At 45.8% G+C, this 20,222-nt stretch overlaps 2 protein-coding genes across 2 annotated transcripts; both read left to right on the top strand.

Annotated features, from left to right (window-relative positions):
* The first annotated feature begins 7,421 nt into the window (after positions 1-7,421).
* Positions 7,422-12,940, top strand: LOC118852858 (progonadoliberin-2). Its single transcript, XM_036762562.1, has 4 exons — positions 7,422-7,460; positions 10,682-10,836; positions 11,192-11,251; positions 12,701-12,940. The coding sequence occupies exons 2-4, from the start codon at positions 10,705-10,707 to the stop codon at positions 12,734-12,736; spliced, it is 228 nt and encodes a 75-aa protein (XP_036618457.1). The 5' UTR covers positions 7,422-7,460; positions 10,682-10,704; the 3' UTR covers positions 12,737-12,940.
* Positions 12,941-16,559: 3,619 nt separating this feature from the next.
* MRPS26 (mitochondrial ribosomal protein S26) lies at positions 16,560-19,229 on the top strand. The gene is made up of 4 exons (XM_036764036.1): positions 16,560-16,800; positions 17,929-18,066; positions 18,244-18,367; positions 18,957-19,229. The coding sequence occupies exons 1-4, from the start codon at positions 16,577-16,579 to the stop codon at positions 19,086-19,088; spliced, it is 618 nt and encodes a 205-aa protein (XP_036619931.1). The 5' UTR covers positions 16,560-16,576; the 3' UTR covers positions 19,089-19,229.
* Positions 19,230-20,222: the final 993 nt, after the last annotated feature.

The raw sequence follows: 20,222 nt of genomic DNA on the forward strand, positions 1-20,222 counted from the left end.
CTTCACAGAACAAATCCCCTTAATAAAAAGATTTAACCTGTAAAACTTGGACTCAGAGGGCCGCACCTGAGGACCTAGAAGGCCACATGTAGCCTCGAGGCCACAGGGTCCCCACCCCCAGTCTACACTCTGCCCTAGTCTGACCATACCTAGAGTATTGGGGTTAGTTCTTGGTATCACATTCTCGGAGGAATCTTGAAAGTTGGAGGATAATTAGGATGCTGACTGAGATCATCCCATACGAAGACCCGGAGAAGGATCTAAGGAGGTTTGATCTGGAAAAAGAAAGTCTTAAAGGATGACGTGAGAGCTTCTATCCAACATATAAAGGGCTATCATTCGAAGGAGAGCTTAGACTCTTCTGCTTACCCCTAGGGGGCAGAAATAAGAGCATGGGAAGAAGGTTGAGGAGTGCAAATTTCAATTCAGTAGAAGAGAACACTTCTTAACTGAGCTATCTAAAAAAATTGAATAGGCGCTTGGAGTGGTAATAGGTTTCCTCTTATGAGAGGTCTTCAAAACCAAGACTGGATGACCACTTGTGGATGTTACAGAAGAGACCCTTGTTCAGGTAGAGGTTGGAATACATGGCCGCTGAGATGAGTCAACAAGTATTTTTCAAGCACCTACTATGTCTCAGGCACAGGTCATAGACCCTGAAAATACAAGTACAAAGAATGGAACAACGCCTGCTCACAAGGAGTTTCTATTCTAATGGAGCAAACAACTGCATATAAAAGTACAGTATAAATAGGAAGTGAGTAAATACAAACATACAAAGTTCAATACAAGGAAGCTTGGGAGGGGTAATACTAGCATTGGATCCAGGAAAGACTTCATGCAGAAGATAGTACTTGAGCTGCATCTTAAGGAAAAAGACTGAGGCAGAGGTAAGGAGGAGGGAGTGTGGGGGATGATGGCCAGTGCAAAGGCACCAACATAGGAAATGGTCAGTTTGGCTAGATCACAGAGCGTGAGAAAGTAATGTCCAGAGATAGATATGTTGGGGTCAGATTATATACAGCTTTAAAAGCTAAGTAGAATTCATATCTAGTTCTAAATAGGAAAGCAACATAATTGAGTAAGGGAGCGACAGAGTCAGATCCACACTTAAAATGATTATGTACCTCAGTGTGTAGGATGGACTGGAGTGGGGAGAGATTTGAGTTGGGGAGGCCAACTAGAAGGCTGTGGCAATAAGTGGTGAGAGTATGAATGAGGATGAGTGGAGAGATAGGGTCGATGGGAGAAGTGTTACACATGTAGACATGTCAAGATTTGGCAACTGATGGGATATGTAGGGTGAGGGGAACTAAGGAGGCCAGGATAGTGCCAAGACTGAAGTTGAGACACTGGGAGGATGTTGGTACCTTCTACAGAAATAAGGAAATTTAGGATAGGGTTCAAGAGAAAAGACAGTGGGTTCAGTTTTAGACATGTTGGGTTTATGATATCTCTGAGGCATATAGTTTGTCTAAGGTGATGCAGTATTCTAGCTCAGAAGAGAGACTGGGGCTAAATATATTGATCTGTCAATCATTTTCATGGAGATAATCATTACATTCCTGGCAGCTGGTGAGGTTACGGAGGGAAAGTATAGATAGAGAAGGGGGAGGGGTGCCCAGGACAGAACCTTGGCAAACACCCACAGTTCAGTGGCATGATGTGGATGATAAGCCAGCAAAGAAGATCGCTAATGACACTAGAAATTCTTTATGATTCAATGAATCTGTAGCTATAGTTAAAGTTCCATATGTAAGAGACTTTCAAACTATCCAAATACTTATTCAAATTAATTCAAAGCAAAACAATGAAACCGCATTGATGGGTCCTATCCCTTCTTTTGTGGTTGTAACCCATGGCTCAGAACCACAGCCTTGAACTTTACATAGATAGGATCTCATCTTAGGGCTTCCTCAAAAAAAAAAAAAAAGAGCTCTCTTTGGCCCCACCTACTCATTTTTTTTTCCACTGGGAAGATCTGAATATTGCTTGTTTGGGCTTCTCTTAATATGGATAAAATCAGATGCAAGCCATCTTTTATTTCACCCAACAGAAAATGGAAGACACAAAATGGACCCCCAGGAGCAAGAGCCTAAACAGTCTGGACAACTTTCCTTCTGTCTAATGGAAAATCCCACCTTCAGTTCTCTGAGTTCAGTGTTACCCTGTACCCACACATAGTAGGTGCTAAATAAATGCTAGTTTCTCCAAGAAAGAAAACACCAAGGCTCATAGAGGACTCCTCAACCTCGGGGGAGAGCCATCCACTCTTTAGGAACCTGTATGGTTCCCAGATCTGTGGCCCCAAACACTACAGACCCAGTTTCTGCCCTACCAAAATATTGCCTACCAAATAAGACAGACCTGGGCTTCTGCTCCACCTCATCCCCAATACCAAAGATCTACCTTCTAAATACACAAGCCTAGGCTTTACCTCCTTTTCATCTCCCCCTATGAAGAAAACAACCCACTAAATATCTGGTCCCTTTCAAATATCCTGGAAAACATTGCAGACTTGGGCTCTTCAAACCCTAGACATAAGCTTCTATACCTCCTCCTTCAAAACACTTGGGCCTCTCCTCTCCTCCTTCCACCCTTCAACCCCACACGTCAGGGCTTTGGGAGGGGTAGAGGAAGGAGCAGCGACTGCCTATCTAGAGTTGTTAGATCAACAGATGAAGATTCTTTCCTAAGCTAGGAAATGAAGACAAACTCTTTCCCTATCTGACTGCTTCCCCTCTCTCCACTGGGGAGCATTTTGTTTCCTAGGACATTGAAAAGCTAATTCCCCATCTCCTCCGGTTCTACAAACAGTCTAGGCCATGGCTATTAACCTCGCAAACATCTGCTTAACTCCCAATGGGAGAAGGGGAGACAGGCTCCATTTAACATTTAATGAATGTCTTGTTTTCAGGCAGAGCCTAAATGGGGTCTCCGGGGTTGTCCTACTTCCATGGATTGCCTCTAAAAAAGGACTGATCTGTGATCCTTGATGTGACTTTGTCTGCTCAGAGTCCTAACCATTCCTTTGTCTTTGACCCCTCACCCCACCTCACACATCAGTAGAGAGAAGCGGAAGAATACAGGGATTCACTTGTCCTGTCTTCCATTTCCTGTATCTTCTGAACAGAACCCCCCAGGAAGCAGGAACTTTGTCAGAGCTAAAAGGACTTACAGTTCATCTAGTCCAACTCTCGTTTTACAGACAAGGAAATAGGCACAGAGAAGGAAAGGATCTGCCCTCACCCTGAGCCAGATTCTTCTGACCATCATTTGTCACAGTTTCAGTCTTTTCTGCACCATCATCTATATCCTGCTCCCTAACTGTGGATGGCCCTCCAAACTTAAGACTCTATCATAGGTCTTCTCTTTTCTATCTACAATTCCCTTTTTAGTTCACTAATCTTGGGATCACATGATAACCCAAGAAGCTAATTCAACTGCATCAAAATGAACATGTTCCCAACAAGGGAGGGGACAGTCACAGAATCAGAGGTGGAAGGGACCTCAGAATGTACCTAGTCCAGCCAGTGCCTGAATAAGTTGCCCCTCTAATAAGTCCCTGACAAGTGGTCATCCAGCCTCCACTGGAAGATTTCCTTTGAAATGGAACCCATTATCTGTCTATTCAGACTTAGTCTACATATCTAGCGTTCACAACATTCCAGAGCTCTTGGCCCAAGCAGCTTCACTAGATGCCCCTCAGACATCTCTGAGTTATATCCCCAAAACAGAATTCATTCTCTTTCTTTCTAAATCCATCTCTGCTCTAATCACCCCTATTTCTTTTGAGAACATTACTATCCTTCCAGTCTCCCGGGATCATATTCATGGAGTCATCTTCAACTCTTCATCTTCACTCAACATCTCCATCCCCAATCAGTTGCCAAGTATTGTTGATCCTTTATCTAAAACATTTCTCACCTCCATCCCCTTTTCTCCATTCACAGCCACCATCCCAGTCCTCTTCATTTTCGCTGGGCTATTGCAGTTACCTCCTAATTGGCTTTTTTGCTTCAAGTCTCTCCAGTCCATCCTACACAGAATTGCCAAAATAATATTCGTAAAGCATAGGTCTTACCATATTGCTCCCCTGCTCAAGAGTCTTCACTGATTCTATTGCCTCCAAGATGAAATACAAACTCCTGAGCTTGACATTTAAAGTTTGACTCCATCCTACCTTTCTGAACTTGTTTTATGTTATTCCCTCTCACAAACTCTACAATCCGGCTAAACTGACCCATTTTCTATTTCCTCAACTCACACCATCTTCTACCTTCATATCTTTGCCCATGTTGGAATTTCTGGACCTTCTGCTTATTAGAATCTTTTAGCATGTTTCAAGGTTCAACTCAGGTCTGCCTACAGGACGGAGACTTTCCTGATTCCCTAGTTTTAGGACTCACTGCTCCAATTATCTTGTATTCACTTATGTGGTTACATGTGTATCTCCCCATAGAATATAAGCTTTGTATTCCCAATGTCTAGCCCATTGTGCCTTCCACATTTTAAAAATTAAACCTATTATTTCTTCGATATAAGGTACTCTCAGTGGGTAAAGTCCTTTCTTTAGTGCATATCAGTACCCCCTCTGCAATTTGTATTCTTGCCCTGAGTCACACAGCCATTGTGTCGGAGGCAGGACTTGAACCCAACTCTTCCTGGTTTCAGGCGGGCTCTTTCTCAACTAAGCCTCATTGCTTCATAAATGCTCATTGAATTGAGTTGTCAATGGTACCACCATTTGCCAATCTCTCATGTTCAAGCCTTGGCATGAAGAACTGTGGGGAGACTGTGGTAGAGGGAAGAAAACACTGAACCTAAAGTCAGAGAAGACCCGGGTTCAAATTCCCCCTCTGAGGCTTGTTAGTTGTATGGCCTAGCTGTGAGTCCCCTAACGTGACTCAGTTTCCTCACCTGTAAACTGAGGACAACATAGCACTTTCCTCCCAGAGGTGAAAGAACCAAATGAGATTTTAAAAACAAACTTTGAAATCCAGTTACCAAACCTGCTCAGTCTCTCCAAAATCTCCCATAACTTTCACTTCCTCTGTATTAATTAATTACTAATTATTAGTAATCTCTGCCTAAGTGCAGGTTCACCTTATCACCCCCTAGATCACTGTCATAGCCTCCCAAATGACATCCCTGATTCATCCCTAATCCCTCCTTCATTTGCTTTCAAATAGTCTGTCCAGAGCGGAGTAAATCAGGCCCTCATCCCTGCCCTGCTCAACAGTCTTCAGTGGCTCTCCATCAGCTCAAGGGTAAATGGCAAGCTTCTTGTTTTAGCCACCGGAGCCTTCTACAGTTGGGCTCTAACCTATAGTTTTTTCTGTTCTCATTCAAAAATTGCATGTCAACCAACAGGACCGCTAGCTATTTCCTGATCTTATCCTACCCTCTCCTGCCTGCTTGGGTGTATTCACACACCTGCTACATATTGAAGTCTCTCCCTACTTTCAATGCCTAACACCCCCACAAAGCCTTCCCTGATCCTCCCAGCTAAGAGGGACTCTCCCTCCACAAATTTTCCTAGAGTGCTCTGCCTGGATTCCTCATTCATTCCAATCACAATATGCCTCACACCATACTTAGTTGTGTATATGTCCTCTCCCCTAATATATTAGAGCAGGACTGTGTTGCATTTTTCCTTGCATCTTCCCTGGATTCCAACACTGAGCCTTACACATATTAAATAAATATTTGTTGAACTAAATTGAAGTCTTGATGGGTTGGGGAATCTCCCTCTGGCCCCACAGACGTACTGCAGGAACAGAGATAAAAGTCCCCTGCTTGTCCCAATGGGCCCTGGTCCTCTATCCTGAAAAGGAGAAAGCAGGGGCTAACCCATCCCAGGGATGCTAAACTCATAACCCTCCCCCCTCCCAGTCCTGGCTCTCTGCACGGGTGAGTGGAGAAGGGAATGTTTGTGGACAGGTTCTGGCTTTGGAGTGAACTGCCTTATGCTGCTCCTTTGCCCATTTCACAGATAGCAAAATACCTCCTAAGAGAAAAAGGCTGAAAATTACCCATGCTCACAACGAGGATAACTGCCCACTGAGGAACTAAAGATAACCGAGCATGAATGAGTTGAATTAAATTCAATAAACATTTATTAAACACCTATTATGTGAAGAGTTCTACGCTTAGTCCTGGGAGAAATGCACACTTTAGTCATAAGAGTCTGCTGGCCTTGGAGTAAATGGATCCAGGTTCGAGTCCTACGGCCAATATTGATTAGCTGTGTGACCTTGGGTAGGTCACTTCCCCCCCAAGTCTCTGTTTCCTCATTGTGAAATAAAGTAATACTTAAAATATCTTATTAGGTTGTTATGAGAAAAGCACTTTTTAACCTTTACATGCCAGAGAAATAAGAAGAACTATATATCATTTACAACACAAATAATATATAACTCTTCTTTCATGGAACCCATAGTCTAGTAAGGGAATAAAACCTAAACATCGATAATATGCAATAATATATGGTAAATACACTCAAGTATTACAAAATAAAGTGTTATTTCAGAGAAGAAGAGTCCTTACTGAGGAGATAAAATTCAAAGAATGCATCATTTGGAGGTGATATTTGATAGGAGCAGAAAAAGGAAGGAAAGATATTCCATTCCTAGGGAACACCGTAGGTGGTAAGAGAGAATGCAGGTTGTGTAAGGGGGAGAAGCATATTCTAGAGAAGATTTTAAAGAGGACAGTAATATGAGATAAGACTGAAATGTTTGTGGGGTGTCGAGTTCCCCATAGTCTGCATGCCAAGCCAAGGAGTTCAAGCCCTGCTTTATAGGAGAAAGGGAGCCATGGAAGATTTTTGAGCAGAGAAATGATAAAACCACCCAAGAAAGATTGTTCTGAGAGTGTTTACAAAGGATAGTTTAACAGAGTGGAAAGAGTGAATACAGAAAGGTGCACTGGGAGGCCACTTCAATAATCCAGACTGGTGGTGATGAAGAGTGGTAGTATCCCGAGGAGAGAAGCATCAAATCCCAGGTTTCATACATGAGAAACTGCATTTTCCCATTTTCCTCTCTCTGGGGCTCAGTTTCCCCATTTGTATAATGACAGTGCAGAATGCATATTAGGCACACTTGATAAATTCTTGTTAGTGAGTGATTCATAGCGTTAGTCCAGATAGGGACCTTTCCAGCTCTGACAGTTTGTGAGTAAGTTACCTGACCCCCATGACCCATGGCTCATGTTCTCTACTTCATCCCTCTCCCCATCCCTCCCCATAGGTGTATGTGTAAGGTCCTCCCCTCTCTAAAGTCTGGAGACTGTTTGTCTACCCTGCCCTCTCCTTTGCCCAGCAACTGGAGGGAGGAGGGAGAGGGAGAAGGAAAATTGGGGTGGAGCCAGTCCTGGATAAATACTCTCAGTGGCCAGTCTTGGATTCTGAGTCTCTGCTGCTATCACCAAAGCCACGAGTCTGAGCCCACTTTCAGGTAAGTAAATCTGCTGCCTTCCTCTCCTTGCCCAGGTCCTTGGATTCCTTGATTTTCCTATTCCTTCCTAAAGAAGGGAAGACTCAGCCCTGCCACCACTTCCTTGGCTCTTCTGTCTTCTTTCAAAGTTGTGCTTCCCTCTATACCTTTCCCATTTACCCCAAGCTCCTTCTCCCCTTGCTCCACAGGGCTCCTCCTGTTTCCTGTCCCTTCTCCCCTTGATCTAGGACTTCCCCTTCCTTGCTCTCCTCACCTAAGTTCTTCCCATGCCCCTTGTCCCAGACTTAGCCCATCCTTTCTCCCTCATCTGCAAACCTCCCCTTTCCTTTGAGCTCCTCCAGTTCCCCTCTTCCCTTGCTCCAGAGCTTTCCTTGTCCCCTCTCATTCACCCCTGCGCTCCCCCCAAACATCCTCCCCTTCTCTCCAGTGTTCCTGGTACCGGCCTCTTCTCTTGATTTCAATGCTTTGCCCCTTCTCTCCTTCATTAATTGGAAGAAAGTCAAATGAGAGGGAGGGGGAAGCAGCTTCTCCAGAGACAGAAAGATGTGGAGAAACATACTTTCTCTCCTCTCGATTGTCCATTCCCCTTCCCTGCTACCTTTGTTCTCTTTACTTTTTGTCTTCCACAAACTTGCCCTGGAGAAATGACTGAGCCACTGCTTTTCATCTTGACTCCTTACCCTGATATATCACTTTACATGCTGTCTTTGGGACTGGGGGACAGGGCTTTCTTTCCCACTGTTCCTTTTCCCTACTCCTGAGCCCATTTAACTAGGAATGAATAGTTGACTGGTGGAAGGAACTCCCTGCCCTCCTGCTTCCAGAGTAAAAGACACTGGGGCTGATGTCCTCAGCCTTAACATTCTCAGGTTTCAATTTCACTTTGTGCCTTAAGAAGCTGCATCTTAGGATACAGCAGTCAGAAATACCAACGCAATCTTAGACTGAATTGAGAGCTCTGATGTATAGTATAGCCGTACCCTGTCCTTGTCAGGCCATATCTGGTATGTACTGGGCTCAGTTCTGGGTTCTACTTTGAGGAAGACTACTGATAAATAAACCAGAGAACATTCAGAAGAGCGTAATGAGAATAGGGAAAGAACTGGAGACCATGGCATATAAAGCCTTGGGGAACAGAACATTTAGGGGAGAGATCATAACTTTCTTAATGTATTCAAAGAGCCATGGTGTGGAAGGGTTGGATTTGTTCAGCTTGGCCCCTGAAGGCAGAACAAGTTAAAGGAACTTGGAAATCAATGTGGGGTTGGGGGGGGACAAACAAAGGATTAATGCAAAGAAAACTTCCTAAGAAATCAGAGCTCTTCAAAAGGAGAATAGGCTTCAAAGGAGAGAGTTGGTCCTCCCTCCCTGGAGGTCAGTCAGACAGTCAACAAGCATCTATTAAACATTTACCATATGGCAGGCACTGTGGCTGCATTGGAGATCCAAAGAAAGGCAAAAAAAATAGTCCCTGGCCTCCAGGAACTTACATTCTAAAGGGGCGGACATGTAAATAGCTATATATATATATATATATATATATATATATATATATATATATATATATGTGTGTGTGTGTGTGTGTGTGTGTGTGTGTGTGTGTATATATGTATAGATATATATATGTATATATACATATATATACCTGTGTGTGTATATACACATGCATATATATATACATACATATCTATCTATCTATATATATATATATATATATATATATATAGAGAGAGAGAGAGAGAGAGAGAGAGAGACAGAGAGAGAGAGAGACAGAGAGAGAGAGTAATTGAAAAGGTAAAATCAGAGGCAAAGAGACCAGTAGCTGAGGGAGTTGGGAAAGACCCCCTTCAGAAGACAAGAACTGAATCTTGAAGGAAGAGGAGGGGGGAAGGTAACGCATTCCAGGGATGGGAGCAGCCAGTGCAAAGGGAGATGGGATGTTGTGTTCAAGGACCAGCACCGAGGCCAGCATCACTGGATCATAGATGGCTAGGAGGGGACTAAAGCATAAAAAAGCCAAAAGGTTCTGACTCTTTTGATTTATTAATCAGTTATGCTAGTTTTTCCTTCTTTTTCATTTTTTGTCTTTAAAAATACTACTTGTTTTATGGGATGACTCTCTGGGCTGGGGAAGAAAGGGCAAAGAGGAAAACTATGGTGAAGTAAAAAAAATATCAATAAAAGCTTTTTTTTTTTTCAAAAGAAGACTGGAAAAGTAGGAGCCATATTATGAAGAGTCTTAAGTGCCAAACAGAGGGTTTTATATTTGATCCAGGAATTAATAGGGAGCCGCTGAGGCTCATAGAGCAGGAGCAAGACATGGTCAAACCTGTGCTTTAGAAAAAAAATCACTTTGCTACTGATAGAAGGATGGATTGGAAACTTGGGCAGGAAGACCAACCAGAAAGCTAATTCAGTTTCCCTTTACTTACTCCTAGATCCCCCACTCTTCAATGAAGCCAGTACCTCCCTCCACCTTCCCTTCTAAAAGCAAGACAAGCTTACCCCCTTTACCCCTGGGGGGGTTTTGTAAGATCACATACCTAGAGCTGGAAAGGATCTCCCAAACTCCCCTATATAAGGGATGAGGAAGCTGAGGATAGGAGGAAAACGAAGTAATAGTAATAAACAGCTAATATGTACACAGCGCCTACTATGTGTCAGGACTGTGGTAGGTGCTTTACAATTATCTCATTTGGTCCTCACAACTACCCTAAGAGGTAAGTGCTATTATAATCCTCATTGTACAGATGAGAAAACTAAGGCAAACAGTGGTTAAGTGACTAGCTTAGGGTCACACAGCTAGTAAATGTCTGAGGTGGAATTTGAACCATGTCTTCCTGACTCCAAGGCCACTGTTCTATCTGATGCTCTGTACTGTCTCTAGTTCTACTTGATATTTAGATTACCCCAAGAAGTGGGGAAGGAAGATGACCCCTGGGACAGTAAGCAGAATTTAGAGTGAGGGGGGTAACGAAGTGGGGTCTGAGCTGTCTTCCCTGGGGATGAGAAGCTGACTAGGAGAAAGGGGCATGTAAGTGCCCCTGCAGAGGGCTGAGATTATTATAGTGCATCAAGGTTTGCAAATTGCTTTTGCCGCAAAACCCTGTGACACAGAGAATGAAGTGTATTATTGTCCCCAACAACAACCTTGTAGCCAGGTTCTATAGTGTGCTGAAGCAGCCCTGGTGACTCTTCTGCCCCTCTGTTCCATCCTCCAGGCCACCTGGATAACCTCTCTGCCATGTCTCCTCTACGGCCCCTCTTGCTCTTAGTGCTGCTGGTTCTAGGGACCCAGATTTCTTATGCTCAACACTGGTCCCATGGCTGGTATCCTGGGGGAAAGAGGGACTTAGATGGGATCCCAGGCCTAGAGGTAAGTGAAATGTATGTCTATTCCTTCTTCTTCATTCTCCCTCCTTTATTATCTCTGCCTCCTCTCCTGCGCAGTTCTCCAGGATGCACAGGGCCACTCTCCGCTAGTAAAGGGTCTGGTGCTAGAGATGATGTTCAAAGGCCAGAGACCTTGACCCAAACCTCACCCATGGGAGCCTGGGCCCCTCAAACACCTTCATCTTCCTGGGGAGGCCAGAACCATGGATATGGGCAGCCCTTCTCCCACCCCTTCTATCTCTAAAGCTTTGAAGGGGACCTAGGATCATTATTTCTCTTCCCTTCAACAAGAAAGGAGAAAAGACCTCATTCGTCTCTGTTTTCCATTCTCTGCTCAGCCTTCTGAAGAAGGGAAACCGTGGGATGGTGGTGAGATGTCCCTGCTGAAGACGCTGCTGGTGAGAGCAAACCCTGAGTCCTCCCAGCCCTACCCTGACCACCATTTCTCGACCCTGGGCCCTTGGAGACAAAGGGAATAGACTCTGCCCTTCTCCTACTGGCTTATCCATTCCTTATCTAGCCCCATCCCTCCTAACCTCTTTTTTCTAAGTGAAGAAATGGGGTCACCCCTGCCCAGATGAGAGAAAGAGACCTCAGGCAGCCAAGGAGAATCTGGGCTCAGCAGTCACCTGTGTGACCTTAGTCAACTTGCTTGACTTCTCTGGACCTCAGTTTCCTCATCTGTAAAAATAAGGAGGCTGGGTTCTCTAACATGTTATCTCGTGTGATCCTCTGGACAGTCCTGTGAGGCCAGCGCTATTTTAAAAATTTTAATGAATTTATTTTTGTTACATTTTAAGTCTTCTCCACTCTGCACTAGAGAAGGCCACCATTTGACATATATGTGTGTGTATGTGTGTATGTGTATATACTACATACATATATAGTGTGTATCTATATATACATATGTGTGTGTATATATACATGTGTGTATATGTGTGTGTGTGTATGTGTGTATGTAAAACTGTACTATGCGCTCTTCTATTTACTGATTCTTTCTCTGGAGGAGGATAGCACCTTCCTTCATAGGTCCTTTGTTAGTTGATTTGAATACTTGTCATACTCAGAGTAACTTCCTTGTTCACATTTCCTTTGTGAGCCGGATCGCTGTTCACGTGTGCGATGCTCTCTTGGTTCTGCTCGTTTCGTTCTTCATTATTTCATACGAGTCTTTCCGTGTTTTTCTGAAATCAGCCTGCTCACCATTTCTCCCGGCACAGTGCTATTCCTTCGCATCCGTGCACCGCAGCTCATTCAGCCACTCCCCGCCTGACGGGCATCGGCTCCATTTCCAAGTCTTAGCCACCACAAAAGGAGCTGCTGGAAATATTTTTGAACATGTAGCTTCTTTTCCTTTTTTTCCTGCAGGAGCTTTGGTTATTGTCATTTTATAGATAAGGAAACTGAGGCTGAGAGCAGTTAAATGACTTGCCCAGGGTCACATTGGTAGAAGGAATCTGTTCCCCTAGAATGGCTTTACCCATGACAGCCCCTAAAGATGATTATTTTAAATGTGAAAGTACTTTGAAAACAGTAGAGCCCTTTGTACATTGTGAAACACTACAAGAATCAAAGACAGGTTTCATTTTTTGCCACCACGTTTTCATTAGTTGAGTGAACTTGCAGGTGAGGAAACTCCATCCTCGCCCAGCCCTCTGCAAGGGACCTCCTTAGGGGAAGCCTGTGGGCAGGGGAAGGTTGTGACATGTGCAGGGTCAGGCAGCCGAGAGGCTTCAGACGCAGCACTTGAACCCAGCCCACCTAGCGCTCCATCCACACAACACACCAACACCCTGCTTTCATTAACATCATTAGCACTGCTCTCTCTCTCTCTCTCTTCTCTGCAGACTGAAGTTCTGGCCCAGCAACAACAGAAGAAGTGACTGGGCCCAACACCCTTCCCCCACGGTGTCAGCAGACACCTTGCTCTCAGCTCCTGGGACTTCTCACTGACCTTTCCTTGTTTATTATCGATGTCTATCCTCTCTCCTAGTAAGCCCCGGAAGATGGGGTTTGCCGGGTCAAACTTAGCAGCCCCAGGGCATTGCTCCAAGTAGGTAATTAATAAATGTGTTCCGTTATCCATATTCTATATTGTTTCATTGGTGATTCCTGTTGTTTCAATGATTATCCCTCTGAAGTTGGCTGTCAGACCTACTCGTCCAGCCCTAACCTGTCTCTCAACTTCCCATTTCCTCACTGTCCCATTTCCAATTGCCTATTAGAGATTTCATACTGCGTGTCCTCTAGATGTCTTAAATTCAACATGTCCAAAATGGGATTCATTATCTTTCTCCAAAAACTTACCTCTTTCCTTAACTTCCCTATTACTATTGAGGGTACCACCATCATCCCAGCCCCCCAGGCTCAAAACGTAGCTGTCACCCTCAGCTTCTCACTCTCTCACCCCCAGGCTCTGCCACACCCTCCTGTCTAATCAGTGGGCAGGCCCTGTCATTTCCATCTTTGCAATATTTCTCCCCTTCTCTCCTCTGACACTGCCACCATCCTGGTACAGGCCCTCCTCTCCTCACACCCGCACTATTGCTATAGCTTTCTGTGTGGTCTTCCTGCCAAAGACCTTCTCAACTCCAGACCATCCTCCACTAACTCCCAAAGTGATTTACCTAAAGCACAGGTCTGACCATGCCACCTCCCTACCCACTCCAATGGCTCTCTACCACCTCCAAGATCAAATAGCAAATTCTCTGATTGTCTCTTAAAGCCCTTCACAACTGGTGCTTCCTACCTTTATAGTCTTTCTATGCCTTACATCCTGCGGTGTAATCTGCCATCTAGTGACATTGGCCTCCATGTTGTTCCTCCAACAGGACACACCATTTCCCAACCCCAAGCATTTTCTCTCACTGTCTGCCCTACCTATCACTCTATCCCTCCTCTTCTCTACCTCCCAGCTTCCTTCAAGTCCCAGCTAAAATCCTACATTCTATAGAAAACCTTTCTCAAACCCACTTAATGCAATTATTTGCATAATCTGTGATTATTTCCAATTTATCCTGTCTTTATTTTTTTCTGCACCTCATTGTTTGCATTCTCTCTTCCCCGTTGGACTGAGAGCTCCTTGAGAAAAGGGACTATTGGTAGCCTTTTTTTGGATCCCCAAAGCTTAGCACAGTACCTGGCACAGATAAATGCTAACTGACTGACTGAGGGCTCTTCCTCTGCCACCACCTCCATTTGTGCTCTGTCCTAGTGAAAAGGCCTCCTCTCTCTTCTCAGGAGGTAGCCCACTGCGCTAGCTTTCACAGGCAGTCAATCACAGGCAGTAGATGGGGTGACTCATCATACACAGGGGTGACACATCAACACATCATAGACAGGGCTCAGCAACCCCCTCAGATGATTGCTATGGAGTTTTTCCTTATATTGAAATAAAATCTTTTTCTTGTAACTTCCCACCTATTGTTCCCAATTAAATTATGTCATTGCTGCCTCTGTGGCATCTGGTGCTTTCCAGACTGTGTGATTCTGGATCATAGGCTCATAAATTCTAGCTGGAAGAGACCTTAACAGCCAACCCCTTCATTTTGCTGATGAAGGAACTGAGGCCTATAGAAGTTAAATGACTTGCCCAAGGCCACAAAGGTAGGATTTGAAACCAGGTCTCCCTACTCCAGAGCCAGTGCTCTTTCCATTGTTCCACGCTGCCTAAGTGGAGCCACCTGCTGACCCAATGGGAGCGATTTCTGCTGAAGCCAGGCTGGTTTTGGAGCATCTAGAGGTAGTAGTTACAGGGTTCCCTTCAAAGATTGCTGCATGGTTTGAAATTGTGACTGCTACCCAACACCTAGGGCAGTTGTGAGAAAGACATATTTGGTAAAGCTAGGAGGAATGTGCGTGTGTGTGTTTTAAGGAATTAATTGCTCCAAGGAATTGGAAAGAAGCCCCAACAAAGGCCACTGGCACTCTCCATGGTCCTTAAGGATTTCCAGGCAGCAGCTGTTGGCTGATTTATAAGAAAGCCCTTGGCTGAATTAAGAAAGCCCTTGGCTGAATAAAGAAAAACAGCCTTCACAGAACCTGAGATTTGGAAAGGAGTCAACATTTAGTCCAACCCATCCATCAATCCTCAAAGGCTGTCCTTCAGCAACATCTCACAAGATTCCTCAATGAATGCAACCAACTACAGGAACACTTTTATTCAAAGAATCTTTAGACTGTCAGTATCAAGGGAAGCTTACAACAGGGAATTGTATACTTGATACAAGTATTACACAGTCATGGAGAATATCTTATGCTGAAGGGAGGGTGTCTATTGGTGGTAAGGTCCTCCAGATTCTCCTGTTTGTGGCCGGCATTTCACTGATTGTACCAAGCTCCAGAAAAGTCCAGAGCCTTCTCAATGAGATCTGTGAACACTCAGAAGAGATGGGCCTAACAGTCTACCCTGGAAAAACCAAGGGATTAAGCATGCTTGGACTTCAGTGTCCAGCCACATGGGGCAGTCCAGCATAAATACTCATATCTTGGACAGGCAATAAACTGGGGCCAGAATAGAAGGACAATTAGCAAGGTTGTATTTGAGAAACTGGACAGCACTTTCAGTGACCACGAGATGTTCTCTGACACAAAGCTCTCTTTTTTCAAACACTAATATTCTTCTATGAGGAGATATAGCTGCAAAAAATGAAACAATACAATCCTCAGAAAATCAAAATTACCCATGATCCAAAATGCAATGAAGAGATATATGGTAGCCATAAACAGATTGAGATGTGTTGCCAGCAATGACTTGTGTACAAAATACATGCAGGAACATGCTATGAATCAGTCAACACTAAGCATTTACTATGTGCCGAGTACTGTGCTAAGATACGCAGGGCAAACAAAGAATAGGAGAAAACAGTCCTTTTTCTCAGGGAGTTCAGAACCTAATGGGGAAGACAACGCATATCTACGTGGATAGGAGACATAAAGGGTGTCCCAAAAGTCTTTGTGCAGTTTTAAGCTATTAAAACTTTAAATCTCAATTTCGGGAAAACCTGTTATACAGTCTAAAGGGGAAGGAATCTTAGAGGGAAGGCATGCGCATTGAGCGGGGAAGGCTTCCTATAGAAGGTGGAATTTTAGCTGAGACTTGAAGGAAACCAGGAGGTAGACATGAGGATGGAGGGAGTTCCAGGCACAGGAGACGGTCTGGAGCCGGGAGATTGAGTGTCTTGTTCTAGGAACTGCGAGGAGGCCGGTGTCACTGGATCGCAGAACACGCTGTAGGCGGAATAAGACTGGAGGCGAGGACTAGGATATAAAGGACTTTAGAGAGGATTTTATATTTGATCTCAGAAGTGACAGGGAGCCACGGAGTTGATTGAGTACAGGAGAAAACAGACAAATCGACGTTTCCCCAAGACTGGGAACACGCACACTTTGTCCTCTACCGAGGTGACTGAGAGACTAACTGCGTCTGCTCAAAGTTAAAAGGGAGGGCCACGGCGGGACGTATAAGGCGATTGGCCAAAGGAGGTGGAGTCTTTAGACGGACAGGGCAGTAATTGGCGAGGGACACAGAACGGTGATAGGGGAGGGCGGAAAGGCACATCGACGGTGATGATTGGTGAATGGAGACAGGGTGCTGATTGGCGGGAGATGCGGGGCTAGACCGTGCGGAAAGCGGTGAGTGGTTGGCAGAAGTCTCGAGCATGCGCCGAGCCACGAGATAGAGTTACAGACTCGCTGTCCCAGAATGCCTCGGGGTTACGGCCATGCTCCGCACTTTGGGCCACTTGGGCCGCTCGTTCAGGCCTCCAGTCGCTGCTCCATCTTTACCGCTGTTGCTGCCGCCCACACGGGGACGTAAGAGCCGCCATGACCCGCCCTCCAAGTCCAAGATCGGGCGCTTGCGAACCCCGACCCCCGTGGACCCCGCTGAGATGTACATGCTAATGGAGCGTTACAAGAGTTACAGACAGACTGTGCGAGCACTCAGGTATGGAGGGGAGGAGTCTGCATCTGGGGGCGGGGCCACGAGTGAGTCATCCAGGGGAGGAGCCTGCAGCTGGGGGCGGGGCCTCGTCTTCCCAACCCCACCCGGCAGAAGAAAGGGGCCGAGACTTTGGAGATGGGTATTGAGGGTAACTCAATTCACCAAACTTTCATTAAGCTTCTTCCTGGGAAGATATTTTGCTGAGTGCTTGGGATACAAAGCTAGGAGCCTACAGTAATGATAATTCGTAATTATAAGAGCAGTCCCACAAGGTTTGCATGAAGTCATATGATGTTCGCCACGGTGCTTTGAGGTAGGTAGGTGATGGACCCATTTTACAGAGGAGTAAACAGGCCGAGAGGGGTGCGTATCTTTCCCTATTTGAATTCCTTGAGAGCAGAGACTGATTTTATTTTTCCTCTGTATCCCCAGCACTTTAGCATGGGGCTGGGCACATTTAATAAATACATTTTCATCCATTTATCCACTTAAGTGATTTGCTCAGGACCTTAAGTGTCTTAGCTGATAAGTGTCTGAGAGAAGATGAAAGTCTACGTCTTCCGCACCCCCAAATCTAGCTCCATCATTGCTACCACATGATCAAGGCTTCATGGGCAAGATGACACCTGGATTTTAAGAAAGAGTGATGGACCAGGGAGACCATTCTAGCCGTGGGGAGAATGGTGGTATGGGGGGTGGGGGACAATTAAAGGGTCAGGAGAAGAGGGTGGGACATGAAAAAGGGTGGAGAGTCACCCAGTTTGACTGGAGCATAGAGGGCACATGGGGTGCTGACAACTTCTCTGAAAATATTAGTCTTGTGTAGTAGAATCGAGAGGTCTTCTGAGCGGAGGTGTCTGACACACTTAAACAGAGGTATCCAGATTAAAATGTCCTTGGGAAATATTTAATAAAATAATGAAATTTTATTTTTTATTTAATAAAAATGCAGTAGAATATAGATAATGTTAATGTGTAGTTTTCTAAGTTGGTATGTGGCTTGCAGGGATTCTTATGTATGGTTGAGTGGCCCCATTTCTATTTGAGTCTGACATCAGTGCTCGGGAGGACCAGGGACAAAAGAGGGTGGTCCCCAGAGTTGGCTTTTGATGCCAAATTTCTGAATCCCAGGCTTGAGTTCATGGAAGAGGTTTGGAGAAAAGCGTATGACCAGAAGTTTGGGAGACTGAAAGCCATACAGGATTCTGAGGAACACAAGCAGCTCATGGCCTGGAACCAAGCAGAGAATGCTCGGCTGCAGGCACTGAGGTGAGGAGCTGGGTCTGCCCTTTCTGTAGGTGGCCCAGGGTCCCCTTGGCACAAGGGTGGGGGGGCCTCGGATCTTAAAGACAAGGGAAGCCCTGGCCTGAGTGTGTCTCGACATGTCAGGAAACAGGAGTCCCTGTTTGGAAGGGACCTCATGCCCTTATGGACCCCTCACCATAGGATCTCAAGGCTTCAGCGGCAAGAGCAGGAGCAGAAGCGGCTCCGGGAGCTGGAGGAGATGCAGAAGGCCCAGGAAATGGAAGCTTTTGTCCAAGAGAAGGAGAGAGAAGTTCTACAGTTGCAGGTGGGCCAGAGCTCAAGAAGGCACTACTGCCTCTGGGTTAATGCTGGCAGCTTCCTGGAGGAATCTCGTCTGCTTTCCCCAGGCCTTTCAGAGGGCTTGGAGCTGAGGACATGGCATTCCTCTGCCCATTTCGGGGGGTTCTGGCTTTACTGCCCCTCCTCCCATAGAGGGCCCTCAGGTGTGCTGTGAGGAGTACCCAGGTGTCTGACTCTTCAGTGTTACGTCTGAAGCCAGTTAGCTGAAGGAGAGAAGACTGAGGTGGGAAGGGAGGGCTGCCCTCCAGGGGTTATTTGGGAGAAGAATCCTTAGACCCATTGCTCTTGGCCCCAGAGAACAGGAGTAGTGAGAGAAACTGGACATTGTTGGACATTCAGAAGAACGTTCAGAGCCATCCACTGATGGAACTAGCTGTCCTGCTAGGCAGTGAGCTCTCCATTGCTTGAGGTATCCAACTGAAGACTGGCAGGCCCCAGTAAGGGAAGCTGTGGCCAGGGTTCCTACCGGGGGAAGGCTGGGCTTAGCACCTGCCCTCTAGGTTCAGTTCTCCCTTGTGATTCTCACCCTCTGATTTCCACTTTGTCCCCAACAGGAAGATGTGAAAACATTCATTACTCAGGATAACTTAGAGGAGAAGATTGAAGCTGCCCTCAACAATCCTCAAAACTACAACTGGGCCCTTACCAAGGAGGGCCGCGTGATTCGACCACCTGGCGAGACTTAGGGCTGCCAGGAGCAGCCACTGCCAGGGCCCCTGTCTCCTCCGTCCCACCACCGCTTCCAGGTTTTATCTGGCCTCCTTGCTCCTTATTGATAAATAAGGAAGAAGCAGGTATAGAATAAAGGGATGATGCCTCTTTTGTGAGCCTCCTGAGCTTTTCCTTTCTCAGCTTTTCAGGGCTGGGGACAGGGGTTTCTTCCTGAGCCTAGTCCCCCAACACTTCCTGCTGGCCCCACATTTCCCTCACTCTCCTTAGCATAGATCCTTGTCTTCAGTGCCAGGATTAATCACGAAGGTATAGACCATCAAACCTAACCCCTTCCTTATGCAGATGGGAAGACTTTGGTACAAAAGCGGGCATAACACTTGGCCAAACTAATGCCAGAGATGGGCAGGGTCCTTGGTCTGTGGCCACGGACAGCCCCCATCCTTTGGAGATTGGTCAGACTCCCAGTTCCTAAACTGACCAAGCCTCTATTGCCTCTGACTCTACCATGTCATCAGCTGTTTGGACCAGAGACCAAGGAAGACTTCCACAAGGGGATGGCAGCTGACTCGGCCTGGAAGAAGCAGGAGTGGACCGTGCAAGCAGAGACTCACTTGTCCTTCCCCAGCCTCTCTCAGGAAGAGGGGGGAGTCTCATGGTTCTACCAATATCTGCTCATGCCCATAAGCAGTCACTAACATGAACCCACAATAGCCTGGCACTGACAAGGCACCTTTGTGAAATCAGAGCTGGGAAATCCCAACCCAGTGGGCAACCCCTGCTTCCAGTAACTGTGACCCTAGCAACCTTGAGAGTTTGAGCAGGGGGAAGACAGCTTTAGAGCTTCCCCAGCACTGGCTGTGGTCTGTGAGCAGGTAGCCCCTTCCCCCACTTCACTGTGTGGGTAACAGCCTTAGGGAAGGGAAGTAATTACTCCACATCTTGCCCTCCCCATATTAAAAGCAAAGATGGGGTGAGAGCAGAGGTTCTGTGCCTTGGAATTCAAAGCTCTTCCTGATACACAGACCACAAACTCTGGGGCTCCATCATCTGACCTTTACCTATAATGCACGCACACCGTAAAAAGTAAATGGACAACTAATGTCGCAGAGATTCAGCTTTATTGAAGGGGAAGGGCTAGGAAATGATCA

Source organism: Trichosurus vulpecula, chromosome 6, assembly GCF_011100635.1.
Source record: "Trichosurus vulpecula isolate mTriVul1 chromosome 6, mTriVul1.pri, whole genome shotgun sequence".
Lineage (NCBI taxonomy): Eukaryota > Metazoa > Chordata > Mammalia > Diprotodontia > Phalangeridae > Trichosurus > Trichosurus vulpecula.